The 15,117-nt window shown below is 42.7% G+C and overlaps 1 protein-coding gene across 14 annotated transcripts; it reads right to left on the reverse strand.

Moving 5' to 3' along the window:
- Positions 1-1,157: 1,157 nt before the first annotated feature.
- On the reverse strand, positions 1,158-12,526 carry LOC103554713 (leukocyte immunoglobulin-like receptor subfamily A member 5). Of its 14 annotated transcripts, none has more exons than XM_070558474.1 (9): positions 11,855-12,186; positions 11,594-11,668; positions 5,841-5,975; positions 5,294-5,396; positions 4,950-5,081; positions 4,751-4,786; positions 4,276-4,560; positions 3,826-4,128; positions 1,158-1,735 (listed from the first exon to the last, which is right to left on the reverse strand). In XM_070558474.1, the coding sequence occupies exons 4-9, from the start codon at positions 5,307-5,309 to the stop codon at positions 1,599-1,601; spliced, it is 909 nt and encodes a 302-aa protein (XP_070414575.1). In that variant the 5' UTR covers positions 5,310-5,396; positions 5,841-5,975; positions 11,594-11,668; positions 11,855-12,186; the 3' UTR covers positions 1,158-1,598. The 14 variants fall into 14 exon arrangements, with proteins under 14 accessions (XP_070414575.1, XP_070414578.1, XP_070414574.1 ...); XM_070558477.1 differs by having other exon boundaries at positions 4,950-5,188; positions 11,855-12,181; XM_070558473.1 differs by lacking the exon at positions 11,594-11,668.
- Positions 12,527-15,117: the final 2,591 nt, after the last annotated feature.

Below are 15,117 nucleotides of genomic sequence, written 5' to 3' on the forward strand. Positions count from 1 at the left end.
CAAACTCACTAAATTGTATGGAAAATAAAGAGAGTTTTTTAGTATGGAAATGAACTATCCACCAGCAATGGAAAGTAGACTTTCCAAAAGAACAGTTCCAGTATTCCAGAAAGTTCTATGGTTTCAGTCTTGAACAACACTATCTAACCTCACCTTATTTGTAACTGCCATAATGGATTTGATGGAACTCTCTTCCCTCCTTTATTTGTAGATTCTATCTTAGGTATACATCCCTAATTAATACATGATGTTTCCCTCTAACATGACGTAAATGGGATAATCCTAAAGATGTGGTTTTGGGAAACTTCTTACATTTATTCACTATCTTGTTTGAAGATGGATACACTCAACCACTTGAATTTTAGTTTACTCATTTTCACTGACATAATATTTGATTTTCTATGTAGAACACCAAATTCTCTCTTTGCTGGTGCATCTAGTCTTAAGATGATTTTGACTAATGTGAATAACTCTCTTGTCAACGTCCTTGTGAATGGACCGTGGTGCATATGTACACATTTTCTCTAAGGTATATACTTACAGCTCATAGTTGTATGTCTCTTACTTTAACTAGATAAATATCATCTACTCTCTAAATTGATGGATGTACTTTGCACTCCTACAAGTAATGAATTAGAATTTTGTGTGTTCACTATTCTCTCTCACAACAAATATTTTCATGTTTCTATTTGCATGTCTCCTGAACGTGATGGAATTTTGGTCTTGTGATTTCACTGAAAATGTGCCACAACATTGAAGTAGGAATGATCATTATACATAAAGTACAAGGAAACTTAGGTGCATTTTGGGGCTCTCAGAGTGGCATTCAAGGTGTCCTATTGGCTTGGATTGTTTTGTGATAGTCAAATTTGTGCATCATTTCCAAACTCTACATCAGGGACCTCACACTGGCACCTTGAAGTTGGTCATGAAGGGACTATATACACCAGAGAAACTGGAAAAAGTCTTGAATGAGTGTTTTTAAGAATGGGGTTTTCAAGAGCTGTTAGAACCTTGCTATGATTTGAGACAGTAATGTCTTGATTCCAAGCGATGATATTTCTAAAGAAACTACACAGGTAGCATTGAAGAGTGGAGGGCTTGTGGAGTCCAGAGGTGTTAGAGCATCATTTTGCATTTATCTCTTTCAGGTGGGATCCTTGTTATGTCAATTTATTGATTTATTGAAATTACATGCTCTGAACAAAGAGATGGAGACACCTTAATACACATCAGTTATGTGGTAATTAGAAATTTAAAAAAATATGTATTACATGAAATTGTACCACAGCATGAAAGTGCAAGGAAGTGTGGACCCAAATCTGTCCTTTGGGATACATGCTGATTTCACAAAAAGAGAGAAAGTTACAAACCCACCAAGATAACTCAAAAGTGCTTGTGAAGGAATGTCCCTCAGTTTAATGGCAGAAAGGAGCGGACATTGTCCCTGCACATGAACGATAACTACTACACCTCACAATGACCTGCAGACAGTTCACTGATCATACACCACAGATGCTCTTCAGGAACCTCCTGGGTGCACAAGATTTACTTTCAAGGCTCTACTACTCTGAACTGTGCATTTTTCTCACTTGTGTTTACTTCCTGTCTGCCTCTTGGGGTCTTTTCTGGCTGTGTTGAGCCTGAAATAGCAGAATCCCAAGGACCACCAGGATCAAGCCAGCTGCACTCATCCGGATGAGATTCTCCACTGTGTAATCTTGAGGGTGTGAGGCTAGAAATAGTGTAGAGAAAGGTTACAGAGGTCAGAGCAGAGGAAAATCACCCCAGGAGCCTAGGAGGTCCACCCTGGCACCTGCCACCCCTTGATAGGACATGATCCCCTGCACCAGTCCCATAACTGAGAATTCCTCCTACTCACTACTCCTGGGGTCTGACTTGTTTTGTGATGGCCTGATCATGTGAGCTTTTTCTGAGAATCATAAAAAAGTGGGCATGGATGAGGAGTTGATGTGACTCAAGCATTTCCTTTGGGCTCTGTGTTTTTATAATTCACTCTGCTTCTCATGACATAACTTTTATGCAGTCTCTTAGTGAACACTTTCTTTGCTGTAGAAGGATTTCCTATTTTCTTATTTGATTCTTTCAGTCTCTCTGTTTTTTGAATTTAGAATTTGCTTCTGATTCACTTTGGAACAGAATTTGGATGTGCCCCAAGACCTAAGAATTTATGAGAAAGATCATCTCTCAATACAGAAATAATATTTCTTGTATGTTCTCTGTACATTCTGGGATATGGACCAAGTAAGCTAACTCTCCGGATACGAGAGCTCCTGTTTGTTCAACTGGGGACACAGGATCCATGGTTGAGAGATTGGTTATATACATATGAGAGAAGAGAGAAAGTGTAAGCCATATAGCACAGGTTGGGTTAATTAGAAGAATTAAATTATTTAATAAGGAGGTTGGTCTGTTCTGCACAGTGTCACAGTGAAGGTCACCCTTGGAGATGATGTTTAAACTGATTCCTAAATAGAAAAAGGAGCCTGAGAAGAACCATGTGATGACTCAGATGAAGTGCCTCACAGGATGCAGGAAGAGCGGGTCCCCAGAAAGATCTCAGTCTGTTCTTCAATAAGGAATAAAGTCATGTCTGTGGGATGTAGGGAGGGTCTAGGGGAGAAAGAGGAGCTGAGATTCAGGGTTTGGTGCATTCAAGAGAGGCCAGAAATGACAGGACACATGAGGGAGTTTCCATAACTGTCATCATCATCATCATCATCATCATCATCATCTCTCTCTCTCTGGCTCTCTCTTTCAAAGAACTCTGGAAACTGATATAAAATTTCAAGGAGAGAGGACTAGCCATTCAATTTTATATTTGAACTTTTCAGGCTAAAGTGCTGGGTAAGAAACTGAGTTGCAAGAATGTGTGAATTTCTCAGCATCTTAGATATTAAAATCTTGTAATGGTTAATGGCACTCAGTAAACACTAAATGAAAGAAAAACAAAAGGTAATCTCTACCCTCTCTCTTTCAAATATCCAAAACCAAGAAAGTCCACGTTTCTGGTCTCCAAAGTCTTAAGGAACAGAAAAATGAGTGACATTATAAAATTGGGTGAGTACAAAAAAATAGGTAACCCTGAAAATGTATTTTAACCAGTTTTAACATAAAAAAGAGAAAAAACAAAGTATAGATCAATTCCAATTATACATCCAAAGGTAAAAATTCTAAATAGGCTTATACATGTCAGGAAGTGTGAATTAATAGTAGACATCATTCAGCGGGGTTAATATCCAAATATTTGACACTAAGAAGTCTTTTAAATGTATCTCACCATGGTTAAACTTGGAAAACATTCAAGAGATGTACAAAAGGTGTCCCTGGGACACAAGCCTGTCCTTGAGTATCTGAGTTGGCATTAGATCCTCTGAGAACTCTCAGAACTGCCCTTGGCGGGGGGGGGGGGGGGGGTCTGTGCTCCTCCTGAGAAAAGAGGTTTCTGAGAAAAGATGGGACATGTCAGTGACAGGCTTGGGTCTGAAGCTGGTCCTGGAGGGGACAGGAAGGGAATGAGTGGCTGGGCCTGACCCTAGAGTCCACTTCACTCTTGCTCTTCTCCTACATCTGTCCTGTGCCACCCCCAAGAGCCCCTTTCTGCCTACCTGGCATCTTTTATACTCCAGGAAGGGGTATAAAGAGGGAAGGGTGTGGGCAGGGATAGGAGGGCCTATGAGGGGCAGACCACTTCTAGGTGACCCTGCCTCAGAGACTCATCACACCCATCCCAGCCCAGACATCTCTTGAGGATAGGGCCCTGAATAGATTGTAGGGATACTGCACAGGGTTGAGGAGCCTCACCTGAGACCAGGAGCTCCAAGGGGTCACTAGGATGTGACCACACGTGAGGGTAGTTCCTGTAAAAGCCATAGCAGCTGAACATCCACTTGTGGAAGGGGATCACAGGGCCCACAGGGAACAGGGCCTGGAACTGCCCATTGGGTTGTCGCTGTGAATCCAGGGTCCAGGAGGTCTTGTTTTCTCCTTCCTTAGTGAGAACAAACCTGGCAAATCCAAGCTTTGAGCCACACTGGAGGGTCACATTCCCTCCTGAGATCACCAGTGGGCTCGGCAGGGCTGAGAGGGTGGGTTTGGTGTAGAATCCTAGGAGAGGAGGAGGAAGTATGTTAAATGGGCTCACACATCCCTCATATCCCCCAGGGCTGGGCTGTGAGAAGGGACACATCCCTGAGAGTCGATCCCCATCCTGAGGGCAGAGCCTGATGCTGGGACTGTTGAGTGTCCTCTCACCTGTCACCACCAGCTCGAGGGGGTCACTGTGCTCTGACCAGCCAGTGGGGCCGAGATAGTAACAGTGATATGTCCCTGAATATTTCTCTGTCATGTGTGGGATGGAGAAATTGGCCTTTTCCCCGGGCTCCAGAGGGCTCTTTTGGTCCCAAGGCACTGGATTTCGCTCTTTATGCAGACGATACTCTTGGGTCTCCAGTGTCCCTTGACACCTGATGGCCACAGGCTTCCCCCGAGGGATCACAGAGCCTGGCTCAGCCCAGATGGTGGGTTTGGGGAGAGTGTCTGGAATGATATCAGAGGCTGGGTCAAAAGACATTCCAAACCCCCAGTTCCCCCAGCTCTTAGCTCCAGGAACCTCTCAGATGATCCCCATCCCTCAACCCAAACTGCTGTTCTCCATCCCCAGCTGCCTGAGGGTGACCCCTTGTCTCCAATGAGAAGGTGGTATCTGGGGATCTGGGGACAGACTCACCTGCCTGCACTGGGGTCCTCGGGTCCATACTCAGCCCTGGAAGAGAATTCCCTGTGAGAGATTTGCCCTTGAATCCTGAGCAGAACCTCCCCTCCCCATGAGCCTCCTGAGTCCTGGGGTCTCCTGACAGACCAGGACCTGGCTGTGGCATGGGGTCCCGCCCAGACTAAGGCTTCCCCTCACCCTCCTCAAATCTCACCAAGGAATACTAGGGCCATAAGGGTAGGAGTCATGGTGTCTTCTCCTTCTGTCCTCAGCAATGCAGAAGGAGACGACGGTGTCCAGCAGGACAGACAGGGACAGCATGTGTTCCCTCTGAGGCTGGTCCTCCCTGTCACAGAGTTGTCATGTCAGCAGCCCCCAGTTCAGGGAACTGCCTTCTCCAGGAAGCTGTGTCTCATTTACAGTTTGGAGCAGCAAATAGAGGCAGAGATGTTCCTGCCACGTGAGAGTGATTCAGGACATGTCCTTCCCTCTCAGAGCCTCCCCCATGGGGTCTTCATCCTCAGCCCACCCATCACAACATCCCTGTGGTGTCCTCACCATAAACACTGGTCATCTATGACCTGGATATGTTTCAGGGAAGATGCAGGTTCCTGCTGCACTGCAGAGCTCAGATCAGCAGAGACACACGCTCAACATCTAACTGTACAGTTCAGGTCGAGGTCATTGGGACAATGAGCACAAAGGAGAAATACAGTGAAATAAAGGAAGGAAACGTCACCCTTATGCTGGCCCCAGAGTGTGGGTTTTCTTTCTATCACATCCCCTGTTCACAGACTTCTCTTTTTTCTGCAACAGCATCCACTACCATTTCTATGGGAACAAACTTCTGAGTCATCCCCACCTCCTCAGACCCCTTGTTCCCTTGGGCAGAGCTCTCTTCCTCATCCTGGGGTACTGTCTTGACCTTTAGGGGCCAGTGAGTGGGTTAGTGCTCTGGTTTTGGGGGACTTCTGAGTCATTCCCACCTCCTCAGACTCCTTGTTCCCTTGGGCAGAGCTCTCTTCCTCATCCTGGGGTACTGTCTTGACCTTTAGGGGCCAGTGAGTGGGTTAGTGCTCTGGTTTTGGGGGACAAGGCTGATTACCATTTAAATATTCCATCTTCATATACTACCCATGTGACCTTGAGTGTTAATGTCCAATCTCTGATCCTCAGTTTCCTCATCTGCAACATGTTGTCATGAGTCCCACTCCTCAGAGGTGTTTTGGGGTCAGTGGTGCTGGGTTCATAGGAGGGATAAATCATTTTAACTTCCAGTCCTGATTAAGATGTGTGGGGTTTGAAACATGAGAGTATCAAGGTGTCAGACTCCACAGTCATGGTGGATGATGGATTTGCCCACTCAAGAACCCCCATCTGCTCCTAACACTGAGAAATGTTGTTTGTAATATTTCTGGTTTGCAGCCATAGTCAATTGCAGAAAAAGAGAAATGAAAGTCCTGAAATAGAGAGAGAATGGCAAGAAAAAAAAATCAAAGCTGAGTAGCCACAGTGCCTGGAACCATCAAGGGGTCATTAGAGTGGAAGTTTTCACATCTACATGGAAAGGAGAGGGATCCCAGGTCCTCACAGACAGGGAAGGGAGCAGGGCTCAAGGTTAAAGTTGGAAGCTGTATTTCCCCTCCCTCATATATGTGGGTGGGCACTAGATTATCTCTGCCCACTGACCCAGCCCAGAGGTCAGCACTGAGTCATGTCCCATGTGTTTGTGGAACACATTCATTTCAGTATAGTCCCCCATAGATGTTTGTCTATGTGTGAGTATGAGGTTCATAGTGGAACCAACCCTTCTGAGCACATGCCCAGTCAGATGCTAAGTTTGGGAGAGGGGTTACCACAGGGCAGTTCAGTTGCAACAATCCACTCCTTTCAGCCCTGAAGCTCAGGACAGCCCTGGGATAAACTAGGGAAAATCAAGTGTGTAGGAGGTTAGCATTCAACATAAATAGACATCAAAGAGAAGTCCTAATAATGATAAACAGTGCTGTGAAAGACAATGTACCAAGTCATGACTGGAATTTTCATATCCAAGGAAATAGAACACTAGGAATAAATGAAACTCATTTTAATATAAGCATGTCTAAATATCTGAAAAAATAAAAGAGGAAATTAAATTCTTGGAAAAACAAAAGGAGTTATATTGCAGAAGTGTATGGAATTTTAGAAATGAATTAGACAAATATCTTAGAGGCAAAAATAACACTTTCATTTAATATACTCAAAATATACTTTTCCTCAATGAGATGACATAGCCAAAGATCCAATTACGAAACTGGAATACAATATTGAGGGAATTTTGTAGGATGCAACATAGACTGGAATGAGAAAAGTAAGATTCATGGGGAATAGAAAGGAAAAAATAATGTATGTTGTGAATTTCAGAAGGAAAGCAGTGAGAATGATGTCTGCAGCAGGCCTAGAGGCAAATAGCGGGTGTTCTGGAGACATGTAGAAGTAACACATAAGTGGTCAGGTGCATGAATATATCAGCGAAATCTGAGTCTTGATTTTTAAAGGCAAAGTGAAGGAAATCGATGGGAGCTGAGCTTGAAACACACACACAAAAGTGCCAAAAGATATGGAAAAGTACAATCAAAGAATTAATTGTGAGTGAAGAATTCTATACTCACTCAAATTACTACTAAGGGGCAAAGGTGAAAGGGTCAGCAGAGGAGAAATCCCCTAGTTTGAGGAGACCTGGGGCGCATCTGACATGTTTGGACTCATGTCTCACATGTTGAAACCTCCACGTCAGGCTTCATCATCAGGAGAGATGAGAAGGGTGTTGGTAGTAGATCCTTAACCATCAGATGTATTCTCCCCTCCTTAAAGTTGGATTGTATTTTTTATTTGAAATAAGAAAATGCTTTCAAGTATCTTAATAAAAATAAAGAGCAAAAATAAGGTGTTTACAGATGTACAAGGTCTTAGACATTTTACTGTTTACATGCTCACCAAAAGTAACACTAAAATATGTATTTAAGCCAAAGAACAATAAGAAAATCAGAGAAATTGAGATTAAAAAGTGAGGAAAATAAAGGCAAAACAAATAAACTTTGGAAAAATTTGCTTATATATGCATACACATATACACACATATTTAAATTTAAGAAAGCTGAGTCAAAATATTGTGTGTGTGTGTGTGTTAGTTTGTGTGTGTTAGAGAGAGAATACTTTTGAAAGAAAGTAAGTACTGAGAGTTCAGCTAAGGTGAAACGTTCTTTTCCTATCTAAAGCAGAGGATGCATCAAAAATAGTTCAAAACCATATCTAAATACCAAGATAAACAATGGAGTTAACTACCTAAAATTAAAAGTGCAATTTATAACATCCCAACTGGTTAATGTAATTGTACAAAAGAAGTAAATCGTAATCAAACCAAACGTGGTCTGGAAATTCAAAGGGAAAGTAGGAGAATACAGGATATCTTAATTCATAAAGAAGCAACAACGCTTAAATAAAATGGTGGCGATACTTCAAAATATTCTTTTATTTCCAAACATTAAAAGATTATGGACTTACTCTAGGATAGCAGAATAAGAGTTCTTACCATCAGGCTCCCAAAGAACAATGATTTTGACAACAAGAATTGAAGATGGCTGAACCTCATCTCTGAAATAACACCCAAGTCCATACTGATAACCTTCATCTCAATTCAGATTCATGGGACATGGTGGGTTCAGAAACTCACATGAACTCATTTTCATTCATAGTTTTACATCTTGTGATATTGGGCAATGTCTTCAGAGACCCAGTTTCTCACCTGGGAAGTGGCTCACTGTCTGACTAGACTTAGGTGAACCTGAACAGGTTGATGGTGATCATGTTTTGAGAGAACCTCAGTGCCAATATATGAAATATTTGATATAACAGATAAAGAGAAACTTTGGTTGATGTTCAGTGTCTAGTGAAGGCTACAGCTTTCTCCACCTTAATTTAATCTCACCTCACAAAATTGTACAGAATATACACACAAGTTATAAATAGAAATGTATTATTTATCAGTAATAACAAATAGACTGATTAGTATACAAATGAAAGTCAAGAATATCGCCAGTGTTCCACAAGACCCTGTGGATTCCATCTTGAACAAAACGTTCAGACGTATCTTTATAGGATGTAAAGACCATTTTTAATAATGTTTTTTTCAGAGCGCTGAGTTATAGCATACCACCTGACTTTCACTTCACTCAGCAGTGTGCTCATTCAAACTGTTGGTTTGGTATTTCAGGAGAAACTATGACAGGTATCATCCGACAAGGAAAGAAAGACTTAATGGATCCAAAAAGGGTTTTAGGGAGTTATTTTGGATTTATCTGTTCTAATCTGGACCCAATTGTCATCCATTTATTCAGTTATTTAAAACAGATTCTGTATTCTGATTTGAAGAGGTACATACATCAAATTATGTGGTAAATAAAAATAGAGAAAAATATATTACAGGAAATTGGAGCAGAGCATGAAGATGAACATAGATGTGGACCCAAACCTATGATGCGGATGCAGCCACGTGTTATAGGGGTGAGAAAAGAAGGGGTCCAGTCAAGAAAAATCAATAGTGGTACAGAGAGAAATTACCACAATTTAACTAGAGAAAAGCCTCGACAGGAACAACCCATATATTTCCTACACCTGAACTATGTTTACATTCTCAATATTCTCAGCAGACTGCTCTCCCTATTTATGCCTCTGATTTTCTTCCAGAACCTCTTGGTATCATCAGATTTATTTCCAAGCTTCTATCTCCCTAAATAGTGGGTGTGTTCCCTCTTGTGTTTATCTCCTGGCTGTAACTTTGGGTCATTCTCTGACTGGGCTGAGTTGAAACAGAAGCACCCTGATAGCCACCATGATCAAGGCAAACATGCCCATCTAGATGAGATTCTCCATTGTGTAATCTTGGTTGTTTGATTCTAGAAATTGAGGACCAAGAGATCACAGTGGTCAGGGCAGACTGAAATCACCCCAGGATCCCTGCATGTCCATCCAGGGCACCTGCCTTCTGTTGACAGGATTTGGTTCTCTGGACCCGGCTCCATAACTGAGAATTTCTCCTTACTCATCCTTCCTGGAGTCTGACTTGTTTTGTGAGGGTTTGAGCTTATCAGCTACTCCTGAGAGCCAAAACCAGAGAGTGTGAATGAGGATACTTAGGCATGCATAGGTAATCTCTTTTCTCATCTCCAGTGAGTCTCAAAAGCTAGCTAAAGCCAATCTCAATCCCTTGAGATGAGCACCTCCAGAGTCTCATCTTCAATCTACTTAGGAGGCAGAGATGTCCATTTGGGGCTTTATTTTGTCCTGAGAATTAGTAATATGAAGGAGTGAAGGGCTGGGTCTACCTTTCAGTTCCTCCGTCTCAGCCAGTTCTTTTTGTCTCTGGCTCAGGATTACATATTTCACATCATTTTCCTTTCTTCTCTCTATCAAAGTATTCTTTTAGAAAATAAATGATAAGCTATCTACAAAATAGGCTGTTTTTCTCAGATGAAAAATAATCCTAATTAACATAAGCTAATTATTCTTTCAGTTTGTATTCTATGTAAGAAGATTGATGAGAAACAAGCAAAAAAGGTAAATGATAAAATAAAATATTTAGAAGGGCACATGGACAAAATACAGATATCTATAGATGTAAGAGAGGCACTGGAAATTTGAAAATTTCAATACCAAGGAATACCAGGAAACATGGAGATGGAGGAGGGGAATACTAAACATAAGTTCTTGTGGAATAAGTTTCAGAGAATGACCAGATCTGGGTGACAACCTGCTGCTCATGGAAATTGGGCAGAAATCCTGCCTTTCTCCTTTCCTCTCATGCAATGACAGTGCTTCCTGGTGGGGACAGAACATGCTCAGCATGGACAGAAATCCCCAGAGAAGAATTTATGGAACTTCTTCCACAGAAATTCACTGGCAGACAACTTCAGAACTAATTGAGCCTTTTGAAATGCAGGATAGGATTTTGCTTTTGAGAGAGGAGAGAATAAAGTTTCAGATACGGATAGAATTTTGTTGATATCTCATCCAAGGATGGCTGAGAGAACTCAACTTCAGGTTATAAGTTCTACTGAATCCCCCAGCTTCCTCGACCTGAAAATGAGAGGCTATCTTTACCTTCCTCTTCCAAAATTGCCTTGATCACTCTTAACCGACCCCAGAAATCAGCACCATGGGCAGAGTCAGCTCTTTTCCCCCACCTCAGCTGAGGGTCTTTCCCTTCATGCATTTCCTCTCATACTGACCACATACATCCCCTCCTGACTCCATCACAGAGCCTGGGTGGGCTGAAAGGGAGGGTGCAACCTACATTCCTGAGGGAGAAGGAAGGAGCTGTGTTGAAGAGAGGGAGACTGTCAGCCAACATACACCAGGTGTAGACTGTGAGTGCTGAGGTCCCCTGAGGCCACATGTCATTCCCTTATGCCTGTGAAGAGGAGCCTATAGCAGGGAATTGGATCTCATAGATTTGTAGAGAAACAGGTTTTTTTTTTTTTTTTGCTGGAGTCCTGTGGGGCCTCTGTATCCAAAGGTTTAGAGACCATCTCTCTATACAGATGGTAAATTTCAACCTGCAGAGACCTCGGACACTAGATGGTCACAGGGCTCTCCATGGTGACCATGGGACCTGGGACAGTCCATACGGATGTTTTGGGGGGGGGCTCTTGGAAAGGAATCAGACCTGAAGTTTCAGGGGAGCCCTTCTCTCCTCAGCCTCCACAGCTGTCACTCAAGTTCCCTCTCTGACTACTCATTATCAGTCCAAACCCTCTGTGCTCCCACAGTTGCCCAGGGGGGTTCAGTAGGATGAAGCAGGAGGTGTGGGGGACAACTCACCTGCCTGTACCTGGTGCCAAGGGTCCCTGAGGCATCCATGGAAGAGAGTTCCCTGTAAGAGTGTGACTCTCCCACCTATAGAAGATCCAGGCATAGTCTGGGCCCCTGAGAGCTGGGGTTAGATCTGGGGCTGAGCACACTCTCCTTCCCCCGAGAAGTCCCCCTCCACTGAGCCTACTGAGTCCTGAGGTCTCAATAACCAGGACATCAAAGGAGAGGTGACCACATGACCGCACCAATCCTCTTTTCCTTAAAACTCACCAAGTCACTGAAAGGCAATGAGGGAAGGTGTCCCGGCACTGCTTCCCATGGTCTCCAGCCGTGCAGAGGATGTATAAAGTCCACAGAGCCTGGCAGGACAGACACATGGGGTGTGACAAGGTCCGGGCTCCATGCAACACATCACGAGTTCCTCATCAGTAGTTCCTCATAAGAAGGAGAACAGCCCCTCCCAGGGCCTCACTCTGCTCTTCCTGAAGTGTGGGGCTGAGGAGACAGTAGGTACTGGGGATCTTTCAGATCAGATTTGAGTCTCTTCATACTCCACACACTCTGCCTCCACCTCGTGCCAACACAAATCCTTAAAGTGACACCTGTTTCAGAACATGAGGCTTGGAGATGGCAGAAGAGCCAGCACAACCTCTGTTGCAATTCCGGGTCTGCCTCTTATAGGGGCTTCGTGACTTGGGGCAAATCACTTCCTTTGCTGAGCTTCTGTAAATGCAAATTTTATTCCTTCCTTTCATCAGCTAGGAAGTCAGTCAATATTTACTGAGCAGTTACCCTGTCCATTCATGGTGCCAGGCACTGGAGAGTCATTGGTGAAGCTGACAGAGTCTTTCCCCATGACTCCTGGGGCTAAGGTGAATGAAGACAGAGATTACAAATATTTAGGTGGCAAATAATTCAGCTGTAGTCTTGTTTTAATACAAGCTGGAAGAAAAAAGAAAACAGGGTACAATGAGATTCAATAACAAGTAGATGTCCTGCTACCTGGGTCCTGGTTGTGAGGGGTCCTTCTGGGGGAAGCAGTGACCCAAGGTAGGAGCAGGGGTCATCCTAGAGGTGGTGGGGCGGGCATCCTTGCCCAGAAAGATCTGAGTTGTTTTCAGAGTTGAGGCCAATCAGGAGAACGCGGGACCTTTCCACACAGGATCTTGAGAAGCTTGAAAGCATTTTTAATTTTATCTTTGAGGCAATGGGAAGATTTTAAGCAACAAGACAGTATGAACAGATTTCTATTTTATAAAGACTATCACCATGTAGAAAACATAAGGCAGAAAGAACTTATTGATAATTAACTATATTAAAAATAAAACTCCAACATTACTCTAGCCCATGGATGGTGTGTTGATCAGTATTGTAAGTCATTTATATGTTTTTCATGTATATTTCTTACACAAACTTATAAGACAAAATACATTTACAGTTGACTAGAAAGATACCAGACAGCTACTTGGACTAGCAATTTGGAAAGGAGTGGGCTAGGTGCAGACCAACTGAGGGAACAGCTGGAGGAAGGCACAGAATTGTTAAGTAGCTCAGTTCATGCGTGTGTTTGTGCATGTGTGTGGTTAACTATGATGAGTTTGGTTGAGGAGGAGAGTTGTGTTTGCTGGGGCTGGTGAGTTTAGCTCAGCCCTGATCATTGACAACCTTGAACATCAGATGGTGCAACTGTATGTTTTTTGAAGATGGAAACAGTAAGCATTTTGAGCAGGGCAGGATCAGACGAGAGAGAGTTATTAGAAGAGTCCTTTGGAGGCAGCGAGAAGAATGAAATGGAGTGGAGGCCTGGACTGGAGGACCAGGGAGGAGGCTGATGAGATGATATAGATGAGACATCTTGAGTCTTGTGATAGATCAGGGGTTGTTAGGAAGGACTCAGGGGGCGTGGTGGTGTGGATTTGAAGAGCGGATGTGAAGTGCAAGAGATTGACAAACTGAGTGCTGTTCCTCTCTCTACCTTGGTGCCTGGAGGAGCCAATGGGGCCCTCACAGGGAGGACGACCCTGGGGGAAAGGGAGGCTTGGGGAGATGCTTAGAAGGCTGATCACCATTTCTCAGAAGAAAGCATGGCCCTGCCCCCTGAGCTGGGATTGTGGAGTTTCTTCCCCTCAAACACATTCCTTCACTGACTTCCTTGTTTCTGTAAGTTGGCACCACCTGTTTCTTCATCGCCCTCCTTCAAAACCTCTGAGTCATTTCTACCTCCTCGGAGCCACTTCCTTCCCAGGCAGAACTTTTTAAAAATTGTTTTATTGAAGACATATCAGCTTATAACACTGTGTAAATTTCAGAAGTACACTATTATATGTCAGTTTCTATATAGACAGCATCATATTCACCACCAACAGTCCAGTTTTATCCACCACCATGCATATGTGGCCCTTTGCCCTCTTCAACCCTTCCCCTCTGGTAACCACTGATCTGTTCTCTTTGTGGATGTGTTTGTTTTTCTCCCACATATAACTGAAGTCGTGTTGTGTTTGTCTTTCTCTGTCTGACTTATTTCACTTCCCAAATCCTTCATGTAATTACACGAAACAAATTTTTTCAGGCTTATTAAGGTAAAATTGACAAATAAAAAGTCATTTATTTTTAAAGTTCACAATGTGATGTTTTGATATACGTATACATTGTGAAATAATCAGCAGAATCAAGCTAATTGCCACATCCATCAACTGACAGAGTTACCATTTCGTGTCTGTGTGGTGATGACACCTAAGATCCACCCTTTAAGCAAATTTCAAAGACACAATAGAGTCTTGCTACCTGTAGCCACATGACTGCACTTTAGATCTCCAGAACTCATTCATCTGCATAACTGAAACTTTGCATCTCTCTGTCTCCCCATTTCCCCTGCCCGTGGCAACCACCATTCTACTCTGTTTCTGTGGTTTTGACTATTTTAGACTCCACATGTAAATCAAATTATGTTTTATTTGTCTTTGTCTTGCTTATTGCACTTAGCATAACGCTCTCCAGGTTCATCCTTGTTTTCACAAATGGCAAACTTTCCCTCTTTTTAAAAGATGAATAGTATTCCATTCATTGGTTGATGGACATGTGGGTTGTTTCACATCTTGGTTATTGTGAATAATGCTGCAATGAACTTAGGAGTGTAGCTATCTCTATGAGATCATAATTTTATTGAATAGGAAATACACCCAGAAGTGGGATTTCTGGATCATATGGTAGCTCTACTTTTAATTTTTTAAATTAATTTATTTTCTATTATGGTAACATTGTTTTATAACATTATGTAAATTTCAGGTGTTCATCGTTATATTTCAATTTCTGTGTAAATTACATCATGTTCACCACCAAAAGACTAATTATAATCCATCACAGCATGCATGTGCCTAATCACCCATTTAAACTTCTTCCCTCCCCCTTTCCTGTCTGGTAACCACCAATCCAATCTCTGTCTCTATGTGATTGTTTGTTGTTTTTATCTCCTACTTATGAGTGGGATCATATAGTATTTGACTTTTTCCCTCTGACTTATTTCCCTTAGCATA

Source organism: Equus przewalskii, chromosome 9 (assembly GCF_037783145.1).
Source record: "Equus przewalskii isolate Varuska chromosome 9, EquPr2, whole genome shotgun sequence".
Taxonomy (NCBI): Eukaryota; Metazoa; Chordata; class Mammalia; order Perissodactyla; family Equidae; genus Equus; species Equus przewalskii.

Coding starts and splice junctions, on each gene's coding strand:
- LOC103554713 (XM_008525902.2), bottom strand. Junction 4,787..4,949: donor TATGGCCCTAGTATTCCTTG/GTGAGATTTGAG, acceptor ATTCTCTTCCAG/GGCTGAGTATGGACCCGAGG. Junction 4,561..4,750: donor GAGGACCCCAGTGCAGGCAG/GTGAGTCTGTCC, acceptor ATATCATTCCAG/ACACTCTCCCCAAACCCACC.